The sequence below is a fragment of the Chamaea fasciata genome, unplaced genomic scaffold, assembly GCF_029207755.1.
Source record: "Chamaea fasciata isolate MVZ Bird 193981 ecotype frontalis unplaced genomic scaffold, bChaFas1.0.hap1 SCAF_7, whole genome shotgun sequence".
In the NCBI taxonomy this organism is placed as follows: domain Eukaryota; kingdom Metazoa; phylum Chordata; class Aves; order Passeriformes; family Sylviidae; genus Chamaea; species Chamaea fasciata.
The window spans coordinates 59,477,272-59,490,433 of record NW_027094092.1 but is presented as its reverse complement, the minus strand read 5'-3'; the positions used below and the strand labels follow the sequence as shown (position 1 = coordinate 59,490,433).

General features: G+C 46.7%; 1 protein-coding gene across 13 annotated transcripts in view; it reads left to right on the top strand.

The window, feature by feature from the left end:
• Positions 1-11,954, top strand: part of KTN1 (kinectin 1) — a 53,127-nt gene extending 41,173 nt beyond the window's left edge. For 7 of the 13 annotated variants that reach the window (XM_066189078.1, XM_066189073.1, XM_066189074.1 and 4 more), the window contains 7 exons: positions 233-304; positions 747-830; positions 1,037-1,120; positions 3,361-3,444; positions 4,726-4,818; positions 9,406-9,525; positions 11,424-11,954. In XM_066189078.1, coding sequence (XP_066045175.1) covers positions 233-304; positions 747-830; positions 1,037-1,120; positions 3,361-3,444; positions 4,726-4,818; positions 9,406-9,510 — 522 coding nt within the window. In that variant the 3' untranslated portion in view covers positions 9,511-9,525; positions 11,424-11,954. The remainder of the gene's footprint in view (positions 1-232; positions 305-746; positions 831-1,036; positions 1,121-3,360; positions 3,445-4,725; positions 4,819-9,405; positions 9,526-11,423) is intronic. The other 6 variants (XM_066189082.1, XM_066189084.1, XM_066189081.1 and 3 more) reach the window with 2 other exon arrangements.
• Positions 11,955-13,162: the final 1,208 nt, after the last annotated feature.

Sequence of the window (13,162 nt, the reverse complement as noted above, 5' to 3'; positions counted from 1 at the left end):
CTTATATTCCAAATCTTTCAGGCATTTGTGGGCTCTCAACCTGTCAAAGAACTTGGGCTGGGAATAGGAAGGAATGGTGTAGACTCAGTAAATTGAATTGAGTCAACATCCGATTTTGTTCAACCACTCCGATTCATCCTTAATATTCTCAGATAATTTCTACAATCTTGTGTGTTTATGCAGAGTTTGTCTTAGACCAACCCAACCAAATATCTTTATCTTACAACTGCAGATACGTTCCGTGGTCACGTCTTTGCAGCACGAGGTGGAGAGGTTAAAGGAAGAGAACAAAGAAGTTGAAACTGTACGTGCAGGTGGTTTTTTCTTCTTGTCCTTGAAGCTTTATGTTGTTCAAACACAATTTAGGCTTGTGCTGTAAACCTGAACTTCTCTCCTGCCAGTGGCACAGCCTGTGCTGCAGTTCGACCTGAGCCTTTTGGGGCAGTGTTTTTAAAAGGCAGAGAAGCTGGAAGGTTGTTCTGGTTTTTACTTCTGTACTCACCCACTGGGGCTCTTCCTTGTGAGACTGAGCAGTTCACTGCTTGTTGACAATCATGGGCTTGATTCTTTCTCTTTTTATCTTACTTTTGAGGTTTAAATCTGCTCTGTGCAATCACTGGGTTTGAAATGCTCTCTAAACGTCATGGAATATTTGATAGAAATTTACAGCCAGTTATAAATCAAGCAAATGATACTGCAAGAAAGCACTGAAAACATCTGTTTTAACTCTGTTTTTCTGTTTCTAGCTTAAAAAAGAGAGAGAACATTTGGAAAGTGAACTAGAAAAGGCAGAAATAGAACGATCTACTTATGTTTCAGAAGTCAGAGAGGTAAACATAATTGTCCAAGCTGTACTTTTTAAATTTTTTTTCCCTTTTGGTTACCAGTTGGCTGGCAAACTAACCTAGTGCTTAGCCCCTGTGGCTGAGGAGTTTGTATGCTTGTGACCTTAGGGTAGAGCAGCACACTAATAACTGAGCAGAAGAGAACGGGCATCCTAAGGAGACAAATCCTAAAATTCTAAACTTCATTTCAGCTCAAAGATCTCTTGACTGAATTGCAGAAAAAACTTGATGATTCATATTCTGAAGCAGTAAGACAGAATGAAGAGTTAAATTTGGTAAGAAGCTTGTTCTCCGTTGGGCACAAACCAGGCTCCCAGCATACGTATGAAGCGGAGACTTATTTCAAATCCTGTCTGTTCTGCTAACCTCTTCAGCTTGATATTTTTGTCCATTGAAATCATTTATGTAGTCTGACTTTTACAATTTGTCTCTTTTCTCTGCTCCTAACAATAGCATGTCTGGTTCTTAAGACTTCTTCCCCAAAGTCTGTAAGACTTTCATTCCTGAAACTTCTTGAGAAGATTTGCAGTGTAGGCATATGCAGCAGCAAATGTAATGTCCTTGGAGCAACAAAAGTGGTTTCACTGGAGGATTATTCTCTGGTGGAGTTTTTTTTTCTTTTCTTCCCCAAAGCTTTTGAGGATGCAGCAGTGCTATCCGTGCTCTGACTGTGCAGAGCCTGCTCTGTGTGAACAGAAATTGGCCAGAGCCAAAGTTAGATTAATTCAGAGTATTCAACCATTCAGCTGCTGACACCCTGCTGTGGCTGAATGGCTGTGCTGGCTCGGTGCTTGCATGTGTTACAGCGTGTTTGGCTAGAAATGCTTCCAGCCAATAATGCTCCTATAGCAGCTCTCTCAAGAAGGACTTGGATTAACAGCATAGACCTAAGGATGCATGGTTTTCCATTTTGAGCCCTTTCCCTTCTCACTTGTTTCAGTGACCTGTTTTTAAGGCTGCAGGAGCAGTCAGAGCCTCCCTCTGCTTGTGTTTGGCCAGTGCTTTCCTGCTTTTGGGCCAGAACTGGGGAGGGTTGTCTCTGTCACCGTGTCTGTGGGATGATGGGACAACCAGGCTACTGCCACTGGTGTAACTGGGTTGAAATGGTTGATGTAGAAGAAGAACCGCCACCACAGTAACAGTCTGCTCGAGTTAATGGCACACTAGCCTCAGCAAGTAAAGCCTCTCATTCTGCAAGCGAGGGAAATGGGAATTGAATGCATATCTTGGAGTTAATCAGTAAACACCAACCTCTTTGAGGCAACAATTTATTATGTCTGTGCACAACAAGAGCTTAAAAAGCTGAGCTCCCTGCTAGGGCAGCTTGAGTGCAGCGTGAGGGTGCTGTGCTGGTGGGAGTGTGAGGATGTGTTAAACAAGCACCTCCATGCAGCTGGCTCAGGAATGCTGTCCTGAGTGTGTGTGAGTGGCTTTTGCAGGAGGCTGAGGAATAGAAATGATTTGATTTCAGAATAGGTTCCCCGCTATTTAAAAGGTAAGCGAGGAGAAGCTGAAACTGCAGAGGAGCTTCCCCAAAACGTGTAAGCCCAGCATTCACCAGGCCAGGTGCTCCAGAGGGGGAAGCCTTCCAAGGGAGAGACAAAATACAACGTGTAGGTTTGGAGTGGGTGAGAATTCAGGGCTCTGAGTAGCCCGTTGTTCCCTCCTTTAATCTCCTGCTGGCTTCCAGGAAGATTGACAGCAGGAACAGTGAACATTAGCACAGCACACTTCAGAGGCACAAATCCAACAAAATTGGCACTCGAGCTCCTTGTTAGCACTTCTGTTTGAGGCTCAAGCCTCAAGTGCTGTGGCTGGTTCTGTGTGCTGTGTTGAAGAGCAATCAAAATATCCTTTAAAAAACTGTGTATCTTTTGGAAGGCTGCAGTTTAAGTACTGACTGCAGCCAGTACAAAGTATTCATCCCTCTTGACTGAAATAGTTTCACTTTTTTGGATTGAATCTAAACACAATCGACAACTTAATATCCCCCTGTCAGTGATTCATGCCTTGATGTGCCATTAACAGACTGGTTAAGTCAACATAGTTGTAGTAAGTGGTGCTTTATTAAGATGACAAGTAGAGCTTTTTAGTTTATTCAGCAGTAGAGAGACTATTTAGCCTGCTCTGGGAAGATGACAATCTTCATTTTTGCATATTTGCCGTGAATTAAGTTGGGAGTCTGGGCTGACTCCTGTGATAAGGATGCCGGAGAGGCTGATGCTCTTCCTGGAATGGATTTGCCAAGTTGAAACCACTCATAAGGAAGCCAATGCCAACCACGTTTTTGTCTTCTGTAGTTTCCATTCTTTACCTTTATCTTTACAGATGGAGCCTGTCTTCCTTGACTGTCCTTGTAAACCTCATCATACATGTCGACTAATCCAGTGTGTGCAGTAATTGTTAGTAAATCTTCCTCCCTTTGCAGTCCATGTGCACTGGGTTAATCCCTGGGACAGACAGATGAGATCTGTGTGTGTGAGGGAAACTGATCTGCTTTGTTACTGTTTTGCAGCTGAAAACGCAGCTAAACGAAACACTATCGAAACTCAAAGTTGATCAAAACGAGAGAGAAAAGGTAGCTGGTGACTTGCCCAAGGTAAGAAGAGACCCTCAGCAGCTGCACATATAAATGTTAGCAAAACCCCTCAGTGTGTGTAGTTTTGCAGTGCTGGGAGTGGTGATTTGAAGGAACTTGATCTGAGCCGCCTGCCTGGTGTGGGGTATCTTGCTCCTCTGGCTGGGACTGCAAGAGCTCTACCTGCATGTCTGCAGAAATGATAAAACTGCAACTAAAAGCTCTGTTTGCTTAATCATCCTTCTTGAAAGACTCCCCTGTTCATGATCATTTTATGCCAATAGGAACAAGTGGTTATCTGGGGCTGACAAATAATCCTTGATTTAAAAGAAACCCCAGGCTAACAAAAAGCCCATCCCACAGCCCTCCACCCACACTACAGCCTGAGAGTTTTAAATCCAGTCTCAAATGGCGGAGGGTTGCAAGCTGGTTTGTAAAGCATCTGCCCTTTTGCACATGGTGACTTATCCACTCTAACCCAGGAGACTGCAAATCCCAAAAGGTAGATCAGTGCAAGTGTGATGGGACAAACAGGTAGGCTTCCTCTGCTTTTCCTCAATGACTGCTCTTACAAGATGGGTTGGAGTGGAAAATCTTGAGGCATGAGAGGTCTCAGCGCTGTCTGTCACTCCAGAAACAAAGCTGTCATGGGAGAATTGGTAAATGGAGACAGGAATAGCCTGTGGAGTGTCTGGGCTCCGGCTCCAGACTCTGCAACACCTTGTTCCTTCAGCATCATAAGCAAATTGGGCTGAGCTCTTCCAGGACTGGAGTGGGAAATGCTCTTGGGGGAGCATGTCTTGTCCTGCACAGGGACAGGTGATCACAAAAGCACTGGAGGAAGTGAGAAGCTAAAAGAAACCTGCTATAATAAAGAATTTAAAACGTTTTGCTCTGGACAGTTATGTTGGGTGTTGACATACAAAGGCAGCTGTGCTGATGTCCATGGCATATTCTCCATAAATACAGAGCTGAGTTTAGGATTTTGGAGACCTGCACTCCTGCTCTTGTGAAATTTACTGCGTGATTTTTACCTGATGACTTGATGTGAGACTATTAAAGCTTCCCTGCAGGATTGCTCTCAGATGCAGACAGGCTGACATGCAACATGCTGATTGTGAGGAGACATGTCAGTCTTGGCGAATGGGTTGGTCCCTGGAGCAAATCTGGCATAAAACAGATTTCCTCCTGAACACTGATTTCCTGTGTCTCTGGTGCTCTCAGGGAAATGGGGGTTTGCAAATTGTTGTGCCTTCCCTGTGTCTTCCTTTCTTCTTTTGTTATAACATCTTTCCCTTCCAGGCCCAGGAGTCTTTGGCAGCTCTCGAGAGGGAGATTGGGAAGGTTTTTGGGGATGCCAATGTTATTGAAAACAGCGACGTTTGCACAGACTCGGTGAGTGTTTCCTGCACCTCGTGCTCCACACAAATCTCAGGAAAAGTGGCAACTTTGGGAAGTGAGGTCCAGCAAAGGAACAGGATGTTTGCTGCTGGTGGCTGATTGGGGCTTTATGAGGATTCCAGTGCTACAGCTTGCCAGGGTGTCAGGGATTCACTGGGAATTTTGCTGCCGTCTGGATCGTGACCTCCTTCCTGTGGCTCAGATTTGCAAGGAGGAAGGGGAGAGATTCTGGGTTTTTCGTGGGTTTTTGGTTTGGTTTGGGCAAAAGTGGGGAGATCCCCAGACTTATCCCTTCAAGAAAAGAAAAGGGAAGCCAAAACTAACCGTGCTGATGGCTGAGTGGGCTGAAAACACTGTTGGGTTGGCCCTTGCTGACATCACTAATGCCAAAGAAAGGCAGTCTTGCACAACCTGTAACACTCAGGCAGAGATTCTCTTGCCAGAGCATGGTTCCTTCTGCTCTTCTGCAGCTGTGGCCAAGAGCCAGGACTTGATTTCAGCCCGTTCTGGCTCCTGGGAATTTGTGTTGACCTTGATGTGGCCCAGCAGCAAAATATTGCTAAGATGAGCTTCCGCAGGGAGCAGCCCTGAGTGCGGTGAGTGGGTGGCACTCCAGACTGCTGGTGTTCTCTGTCCTCCAGCAGAGGCATTCCAGCTTTAGGGGCTGGGATTGGGTGGGCAGTTTCTCACACTTTTAGGTGACTCCCCTGAGCCTGTGGGTTGCTGGTAGCACCTTGCTTGTGGAGCCGGTGGTCAGAGTGTTGCCCTAAAGACACCACCTGCACAGGGCCTTGGGTTGGGGCTTTGTCACTGGCTTTTTCCGTCCCTGGGTAAAGGAACTTTCACACCAGCCCTGGAATAGCTTTCCAGAAGGCAGCTGGGAAGGGGAAGGCTGGAGGAGATTCCCTCCCAGCTCAGTGGTGTCAATGGAACTCAGTATCCATTTTCTTCTGAGGGACAGAGTGGAAGGAACCGCTGTCCTTTGAGGGGGGAGAGGAGCACTTGCTGACAGGACAAATAATTTATATCTAAATCCTTTTAGTGCTGAACCTAAGTGGCTTCATCAGCTGCAAGAGGAAGCTCGGGGTCCTCTGAGGAGAGCTGCAGAACAGCCTTTGTTGTCATTAGCAGGAATGAAATGGCTTTTCCAGGCTCATCAGTCATGGATGCTGATGGACCCCTGCACTGGGCTCGCCGTGTCTGAGCTGGAGATGCAGCTGGGCCGGGGAGATTTCAGATGTGCCAACCCTGGGAGCTGATTCCTGGAGGATGGGGAGGGCTGCTGAGCCTTCCCTGTGTTCCCAGGGGGAGGCCAGGGGTTTCTGGTGCCAGTCAGGTGCTGTGTGTCGCTGTCTGCAGCAGGCTGGAGAAAACCCCCCTGAGCCAATGCCCAACTCTCTGCTGTGCCCTCATGGCTTGTCCTTGTGGTGCATGGGGACAGTGATGCCATCAGCCATGGCATTTGGTGGCTGGTGGTTCTGGTCACCCCCCCTGAGCTGGACTGTCATTAGGTGTGCCCTGTGGTAGCCCAAACGAGCTCGTTTGTTAATTGCCTTAACACCCAAAACCCCTCTGGCTCTCGCATTGCTCTGCTCTTGCTGCACATGGTGGAGCCCAGGTTTCTGCCAGAATATCCATGGCTTTATTCTAAAGAGGAGTGTGGAAAAACAGTCCTAAGAAACCTGCAATTAAGCTTTCATTAGTAAAAATACATTAATTGTCTAAGCAGCACTCTTGACAGGTAGCCATTGGCAGAGGCTGGAATTAGAACATTATCTTTTCTCCAAGCCTTTTCTGCTGCCTTTTTTTTCCCCCTCATTTTGAGGGGAGAAAAGGAAACTGTCTCCCCAGAAGCCTAAAAACCCAGCTCAAAATAGCTCTCAGATCAAAAAAGAAAGTCTTCCAGCCACTTCCACCTAGCAACAGTGCCTCTATTTTATTTTTTTTTTAATGAAGGACCTGAAAACACATGCTCAAAAATGAACATATTTTGTTCCTTCTGGGTGCTGGAACCAGCCCACAAAATTGAGAAATGATACTTGCATAAACCCTCAAACACACTCAGAGTGTTTTCTTTAGACTCCTTTTCTTTCTATTTAAAAATAGAGCATTTGGGGTTTCTAATCAGCTGCTTTGTCACTTATGGGACCAGCTGATGACTAAAGGGGGCTTTTTGGTGTGCTTTAAGGAAGTCATTTATATTCAGCAGCTTGCTTAGGCACTGAGCTTATTTTGAGGCTTATGTGAAATCTAATGTGCTTTTCCCCCCAAATCTCAGTGCAGAACTCTCCATCACTGGAAACTGGAAATGCCATATGTGTGAAACAGCAGAGAGGAATCTGTCCAGACTGTTCAGCTCCTGTTTTAGCTGCTGGGTCTGAAATCACAGGGGCTTCCCCGCTGCCATCCTCTTCCTCTCTTCATCCTCGTGTCCCAAAGAAGTGGAGTCACAGAGTCCCAGAATGGTTTGGGTTGGAAGGGACCTTAAGGACCATCCAATTCCACCCCTTGCTGAGGTTGGGGACACCTCCCACTATCCCAGGTTGTTCCAAGCCCCATCCAACCTGGCCTGGAACACTTCAGAGATGGAGCAGCCACAGCTTCTCTGGGCAGCCTTTGGCAGGGCCACCCCAGCCTCACAGGGGGAAGGATTTGTTCTGTATATCTGACCTAAATTTCCTCTCTTTCCCCTGAGTCATGGAGAGCACAGGGCTGGGGCTCTGCAGTGCCTGTGTAAGGCAGCTGTGCACTCCTGGGTTAGCAGGAGCTGCAGGAGGACTGTGCTGAGCTCAAATCCATTGGGATCTAGTCAGGATTGGCCCCGGGAGGATTGGGGATGTGTCTTTAATTCATGAGTGAGCACTGCCTGAGATTAGTGAGGTCACAAACCAGAAGGGAGATGCAGTAAATGAGGGTGGGAGGAGGAGCTGTTTCCAGAGAGGGGGCTGGGAGTGGACTGGAAGGCTCCTTCCCTGCTCCTGCTGGTTCTGTGCTGCTGCCTCACTGCTGGTCGGTGCTGGATTAATTCATCTCCTGGGCTGCTAATTGCCTTTGCCTTTCCACTTCCATCAGTCTGTATGAGACTGCGAAGCCAAGTCTCAGACTTGACAGACCTGATTTTCTACTTTAATAAGGGTAAAACAGGTTAAGGCTACCCTAATACAGATCCCAGTGGTTGTTTTGGTTTTTTTACACTAGAAAAATGTTTACCAGTTGCACAGGAGTAAGAGCTTTGCTGGAGGTTGTTTTGTTCTCTTGTCTGAGCCCGGAGTTGTTTCTGTAATGGTGCAGGTGCTTGAGTTTGATTTACTGCTCATTCTGCATTTCCAGCCAAATGGGAGCAGGGAAAATGGCCCTCTCTGAACTCCCTGTAATTTCCCCTGAGCTCTGGGGAGAGATTTGCACCCGCATTATGCATCAGTCTCATTCCGTGGGTAACACCAGAGTGGGGCTGACGGATGCTGAGCGCCTGCAAACACCTCTGTGCTCCTGTGGAGAACTGGCTACTTCTGCATTGCTGACACCATGGCAGAGTTGCTTATTTTTAGCTGCTCAGTTTCAAGGAAAAGCTCTCTCCTGCAGGTGATCTGCATGTCTGTGTTCTGAGCTGAATAAGGAGCAGGAAGGGGTGTGTTAGATGTGGAGTGCTCTGTGTGTCTCTGGAGGAGTTAATCAATAAAGATAATAAAACAGGGATTACACAGCACTGTTAGCCCAGCAAGGCTGACAGGCAGGAGGGGGAGAGTCCATCTTCAGCTGTGACACTTCCTGATTAATAAACTGTCGAATTCCAAGGAAAAAGAAAAAAAGGCTTTTTTTCTTTTTTTTTTTTTTTTTCAAAACACAAGCTCAGCATTTTAATTTCAGCACAGGAAACTTTCTAGCTCGTGGTAGCTTTCATTTTTCCTTTTCTTTGTGTTTTCTGGTGCTTGGACTGCTTTGTGAAGCCCTCATGCAAGTCCAGATGTTGCTGGGAAGTGGGAATTTCCCAGGGGTTTAGAGCAGAGGGGGTGAATCCATGGGATGGCTGTGGGTGGGGAAGGCTGTGCATCTCCAGGCAGTTGTTCCAAATGCTGTCTCACAGCTGGAGCTGCCTCGGGCTGGGATACTGGGTACTGCTGAGGGCACCATCCCACAGGTCCTCAGTCACACCCAGTCCTTGGTGGCCCAGGAGTTTTGCTGCTGCAGCTGTGGGGTCAGAATCGTCCCTGTGCACCCCAGCCTGTGTTACAAACCACGTCTGTGGGGAGGTTCAGCCAGGCTGGTGGGGATATAACCTTTGAGGCTGCATCAGCTGTGGATACCAGCACAGTTCCTGGAAGCAGGGAGTGCTGGAGTCCCAGGGAGGGCAGGAGTTGGATGTGCAGGTGATTCCCTGCAACAGGAAAGGGCTCCTTGACTTTGAACCATGTTCTCCTTAAACGTGGCCATAACCCTCTGACTGACAAGAATTGTTCCCATCTGCACAATGAGTTGTAATTTTATACAGAGGATCTAATTCTAGGCTTTCTTGGTAATTAGATTGTAAATGAGTTTTTAATGATTTCCTTTTTTTTTTTTTCTCCCCTTCCCTTCTTCCAGGAATTGAGTGATAAAAGGCGAAACGTGGGGGTGAATCTTACCCAGGATGTGGGTCATCTCAAGAAGCTGCTGGTGTCAATAAGCCAAATGCTGTCAAAGGGATGAGGGCACTGCAGCCAGGTGGGTGTGGACAGTGGCCCCCCAGTTCAGCTCTTGGGGAGGCCACTGCTGTGTGATGGTGGGACTCTGTACAGAATGGATTTGTAGAGTGACGCTGTTTTACACCACAGTGACACAGACTCCGAGCTTCAGAAGGCTGAAAATGACTCCTTTGTTTCTGGGATGTGTCTCCTTTTTACACTGTTCTACACAGACCAGTTCGATTGGTGAAACAAAGACAAACCTCTTCAATCACACTGGTCAGAGCAGAGGGACATCAAGAAGAAGTCCCTCCTAGGAAAAGGAATGAAAACATAGTACAGTTACAAAAACACTTCTCTTGTTTACAGAAAATTCCCTGGGAAAAGAATTTCAGAAAACCAAAACATCTCAGGCACGAAACCAGGGCTACAGTAGAGAATTCTCAAAACTTGACAGAAAGCTCACATAGTTTTGTGCATATGTGTGCAAACTCTGAGATATGGTGTGCTGACTTAGAAAGGCCATGGAATAGGACAGACATTGTTGAGAGAGAAATTGAGCTAGAAACAAGTTTCAAATGATGACCTTGCAAATAGACTAGATATTTTGGAGAAATAGAACTACAAAAGATTTACTGTAGTAAGATCCATGTGGGGTATTTTTGAATTATTAGCTTGGAAGCATTAGCAGCATTCTGTGGCAAAAGCTGATAGGCCAAAAAACACTTACAATGTATTGTAATTAGGAAAGGGTTTGGCTTCTGATTGTGATAGTGTGATTTGTAACATCTGTACCATCTCACCCTTCTCATGAGACTGAAAATGGAATAAAAGTCTTTAAAATGCCTCTCAGGCACCGCGTCTCTGGGTCAGAAAAAGTTTTTCTGACTGGACTTTGTCCGAACTAACAACTCTCCTGTCAGAATATGGGACTTTTTAGAATTAGAGCACAGAATCAGTGAATTATTAAGGTTGGAAAAGCCGTTCCCCCAGCTCTGCCAAGGCCACCACTGACCATGTCCCCAAGTTCCACATCCAGACAGCTTTTAAATCCACAGATGGAGATTCCATCACTGTTCCAATGCCTGACCCTGATAACGCGTTCAGTGAAGAATCTTTTCCTAGCACTGGTCCAAATTCCCCATGCAAATCATAAAAAGCTTGTGGTAGGCGCTGGATTTGCTCCTCTCTGGATGCACACATCTATTAGCTGAGACTAATCTTGAAGTCCCCATGTCCCTCCCACTCCCTGCTACTTCCTGCAGCAGGTTCCCCCAAGTTTTGTTCTCCCAGAGCCTGTGCCTTTTTTTTTCCCCTCTGCTCCACCAGCAAGCTGTCTGCGCTTTGGTGCTGTGGTTGCTTTAGGATGGAGGATATAAAATAACCCCCAGCAGTGCCTGGCTGTGGGTGCCTGCAGCATCAGCCTGGCATGAGCTCTTCATCCAGTTACAGACACGTGGACAAGGCTTTAATTTGAATAAAAATAAACAGCCGGCTTGGAAACCTGGGCCTTTGTGCTGATGAAGTTAAATGACCCAGAGTTAGCTGAAGTTCAGACAACTGGAATTCTTAAGGAAGCAGTTGCAGATTTGGGTCTAAACTGGGAACTGTCTGTCTTGGGAGGCAGCTCTGAACAAGGAGAGTCAGAGCTCCCTTTCATCTGCTGAGGATGGGGACTTGTGTTCCTGATTCGGGTGGTTTTTATGCTCCTGCCTTTGCAATACAGGGGACAGCAGAGCTGGTAGGGGTTACCTAGGTGTTCAGGTGGGAGGGAGGTGCTGCTGCACTTTGGCCTCTGCTCTGGGAGGCTGTTCCTGCTCAGCCTCCACCACCCAGGCTCATTCCCCTGGGCTTCTGACACCAGGAAATGCAGGCAAGGTGCTGGATTTTCCTTTGGAGGCTGCTCCTCTGACCTGGTGATCTGTGTTTCTCTTGCAGAGTGAAGTCACGGGGGAATCGTTCATTTGAGGATAGCAGAAGGCATTGTATTATATTTTGCCAAATTAAAGCCTTATTTATGTTTTCACCCTTTCTACTTCGTCAGAAACACTGAACAGAGTTTTGTCTTTTCTAATCCTTGTTAGACTACTGATTTAAAGAAGAAAACCCAACTCTCTAGACACCTCCAGAGCTTAGTTTTATAATAAAAACAAACCTGTTTGGATAATTAGACCTTTACATTCCTGGAGAGACAGTAAACACATAATCTTTTTATCTTATTTTGCTCAATAAAACTTGTTCAGAAAACTCCAACGTGGTAAAGTCACCGATGGGAAATGACATTTTAATACTGATGTTGTACACTGTTTTACTTAATTACGTTTCTGGGATTAGCTGCCTCTGACTTCAACCTCAAGTAAACACTCTTTTTTTTTTTTTTTCTTTTTTTTTTTTTTCTTCTTTTTTTTTTTTTGGTTGCTAATGTAATCAGTTTTTGTAATGGTGTCAGCAAATAAAGGGATGCTATTATTCAAGGTGTTCCTGCTCTCTTCTTTCAAGTGAATTTGGATGACTCAGGTGAGGTTTCCGCCTCTCCCCTCCCAGAAATGAGCATCAGGCTGCACCCACCGTGTTTGGTTTTGGGCAGAGGAGGAGGCGCCAGCTTGAGAAGAGGCAAACCGGGGAGGTTTGGCAACTCCAGAGCGCGTTTTTGTTCTGAAGAAAAGCCATTAGGGTTTTAAAAAATACAAGAAACCCCCATCAAAGTGCCATGTAAATTGTGGATGTGGGTCATGCGTTGTCTTTGGGAAAGGTCGGGGAGGAGGAAGAGCTGGAAACATTGGCTGTGCCAAAGCCAGTGGTGAGCAGAGTGTGCCCGTCCCCAGCTCCACCCCCTGGATGGGAGTCTGGGATGAAGAGAGTTCTGGGAGAGGGTTTGGATGCTCTGCTACCTTGTGCTTTGTTGGGAACAAGCGTGGGGAGGGTTTTTGATGGGACAGGATTGTCGTGGGGAGGTCAGGTGGCCCCTCCTCTGTGTGTCTCAGAGGAACCTCTCAGTCCTGTGGGATTCTGCAGTGGGCGAGGTGAGGGGTGGTTTGGTTTTTTAGAACACTGGAGGACGTGATTATCCGAGGGAAGGCAGTAAAGCAGGGGCCAGTCGTTTATTGGGGGTTAATTGCAGAGGTGAAACAGATCAAACGGCTCACCCTGAGCTGTTCACACTCCCCTCTGTGCTATTTTTTAGTTAATATTTGACCTTCACCAGGCAGGAGGTAAAGAAGCCTCTTCCTTACATGGTTCCAGTGATCTGGATCATGCCAAGTCCTGCTGAGAGCTGTGAAATAGCTCCGAAGAGGGAGAAAAAAAAAAAGGAAAATGTGGTTTCCTCACAGCGGGAGCTAACCCTGGTCTCCAGCTGTGGCCACTGAAGTGTGTTGTGTTCCACGGAGATGTCATTCCATGGAGTTAAAACCCAAATGCCATTAGCCTGACTTGTTGTCGGTGTTTGATGTAGAGAGTAGAAAGACATTCCTGCAACTGCAGATCCGAGGAAAACCTGAACGCTGAAGGGTCTCCACACTTGCCCAGGTTGGGGTCAGAGGCTTTAGAAGGTGTCTAAACACCTATTTTGGGGCATAAGTGACAGTTTAATGGATCCATGCACGTTTGGCTGGTTTAAGAGCACAAGCCCGGAGCTTCAATGGTGATGGTTTGGGCTGGGGGTGTCCCTGTGGCTC